Source organism: Chionomys nivalis, chromosome 19 (assembly GCF_950005125.1).
Source record: "Chionomys nivalis chromosome 19, mChiNiv1.1, whole genome shotgun sequence".
In the NCBI taxonomy this organism is placed as follows: domain Eukaryota; kingdom Metazoa; phylum Chordata; class Mammalia; order Rodentia; family Cricetidae; genus Chionomys; species Chionomys nivalis.
The window spans coordinates 9,362,984-9,365,187 of NC_080104.1; the positions used below are offsets into that span (position 1 = coordinate 9,362,984).

Sequence of the window (2,204 nt, forward strand, 5' to 3'; positions counted from 1 at the left end):
TGTTGCAGTTCTGCCTGAGGGTTGGAGAGGAGGAAGTGACCAAGGTGATGATCAGCATGAGGTGGGCATCTAAGTCACTGCTGTTGCAGAGGGAGGTGGTCTAGATGTTGTGGGTAACGGTCTTCAATGCACAACCGAAGCTAGGGAGGTGGCGGCTCAGTGGGCAGATGGGTCTTCTGTCCAGCCCTGGATCTGGCAAGCAGTGCCGGGGCAGCAGTAGGCTACAGGAGAAATGGACAGGCAGCTCAGAACCTGTAGCTGGAGTATGGACGCAGGGGCCTGTTGCCCTGGGTTGCATGCAGGGCCACAACCATCTGAGCTTCTGTCCTGGTTCCCTCCTGAAGGCACTCATTACCAGGGCTGGAACTCTATGCCACTTCCGTTTGCCCTGGTGGGGTGGGCAGGCAGCAACAGCACAGTGCTCTCAGTGCTCTGGAAATGCGTTTTTTCATGAGCTTCCAGCCCCGGAGTGGCCTGGTTCCAGAGGCTGCGGGTACAACCTGGGGCTGGTCACTGGGCACGTCTGGCTCTCTGGATTCTTCCTCTTCGGTGAAGGCCATGTTCACCAGCCCTGTGCAGTTGACATTCAGAGGTGGATCAGGGGAGGAGGAGTCATCAGCCAGGCTATCCAGTGACATCATGGTGACTGTGGTGTCCCCTGTAGCTGGGTTGATGGTTTCAGTGGCCAATGCATCTCCTTCTGGGGCTGTGTTATCTGCATAGTGCAGCGCCTCCGGGCAGGTGTGTGTGTGGAGCAGGTGTGTGTGTGTGCTCTCCCCTCTGGACAGCAGAGCTGGTTCACTGTGGCTCCTCTTCATGGCGACAGGGACGCTAGTAGAGACTGTAGGGATGATATGTTGCAGACTGCTATCCCCCGAGATCACTTTGAATTTAAGGATGTTAATAGTTGCCGTTAGGTTTGACTGTGGGTCTTTTAGAGACGATACCACCTGCTCGCAGGTGTACCCGATGTTACACATGGTCTCCACAACCTTGGGGAGGATTTCCTTGGCAGGAGGTGTTACGTGTTCCTGAATATGGCCCAGCCAAGGGCGTTCCAGAAGCCGAGATGACGTAAGGCGGAACCAAAGGTAACCGGTGAGCAGTCTGGCCAGGATGAGATAACAGGGCCTGGAAAGATGGTATGGAATGCGGCACGGGGTGGTGGTGATTAGATGGTACATAGCTTCGGGGGTCGATTCTACATAGGGCAAGTGTCCGGTGACCAGGACGTAGAAGACAATCCCTAAGCTCCACATATCCCCTGCCATAGCGTCATACGGTGTTCCGGCCAAGATCTCTGGGGCCAAATATGGCAAGGTGCCCCACAGCTCCTCCAGCATCTGGCCCTCTACGAGCTGAGTGGCCAACCCAAAATCGCAAAGTTTGACTTTGCCACCTTCACCCAGCAGGATGTTCTCTAATTTGATGTCGCGGTGCGCGATCAGTCTTTGGTGCAGGAAGTGCACAGCAGAGGCCAACTGGTTGACTATAGGCCTGGCCTCCTCCTCTGTTAGACAGCCCACCTCATTGATCAACATCACCAGATCTTTCCCTTCCAGATATTCCATGACCAGATAGGTGGTCCGCAGCGTGTTGATAGCGTGGAAGAACTGGATGATGTTCCTGTGATGTAAGGACTTATGGATGGCCACTTCAGAATCGATGTATTCCTCATCATTGTACTCTTTCTCGAGCACCTTGATGGCCACCTGCGTTTTTGTGGGAAGGTGCTGGGCAAGGATCACCTCCCCAAATGCACCACAACCTAGTGATGATAAAAATTTATAATTCTTCTTAAGGATGTCCTCTTCCTGGGGGCTGGCCATCATGGCTACCTCAAGTTCTCTGTATCTGGGGCAATTTCAGGGACACACGATGCTAGGGAAGAAATGATATAGTTTTAGAAATGTTAGTTTATAGGTAGGAATTCTCTGTCTTGAAATCTGAGATAACCCAAACAACCTAATGATGCCTTTAAGACCAAGAAGTACAAGAATAATCCAGAGGGCATTTGGCATAAAGACACTGAACAAGAGCGTAGCAACATCTGTTCAGATTCTGGGGAAGAACCAGTACTCAGACACAGGGACCACTGAACTTTTGTGCTCTATGGAAAGTAGCTACACGTAGAGAAAATCTCATCTAAGAGAAACAAAGTCCACAAAGAGAAATATGATATTTTCTTCTCCTGTGCGTTTGAG

At 51.7% G+C, this 2,204-nt stretch overlaps 1 protein-coding gene across 1 annotated transcript; it reads right to left on the minus strand.

Annotated features, from left to right (window-relative positions):
- Positions 1-368: 368 nt before the first annotated feature.
- LOC130862015 (sperm motility kinase-like) lies at positions 369-1,829 on the minus strand. Its single transcript, XM_057751382.1, has one exon. It carries the CDS (start codon positions 1,827-1,829, stop codon positions 369-371), a length of 1,461 nt encoding a protein of 486 aa, XP_057607365.1.
- Positions 1,830-2,204: the final 375 nt, after the last annotated feature.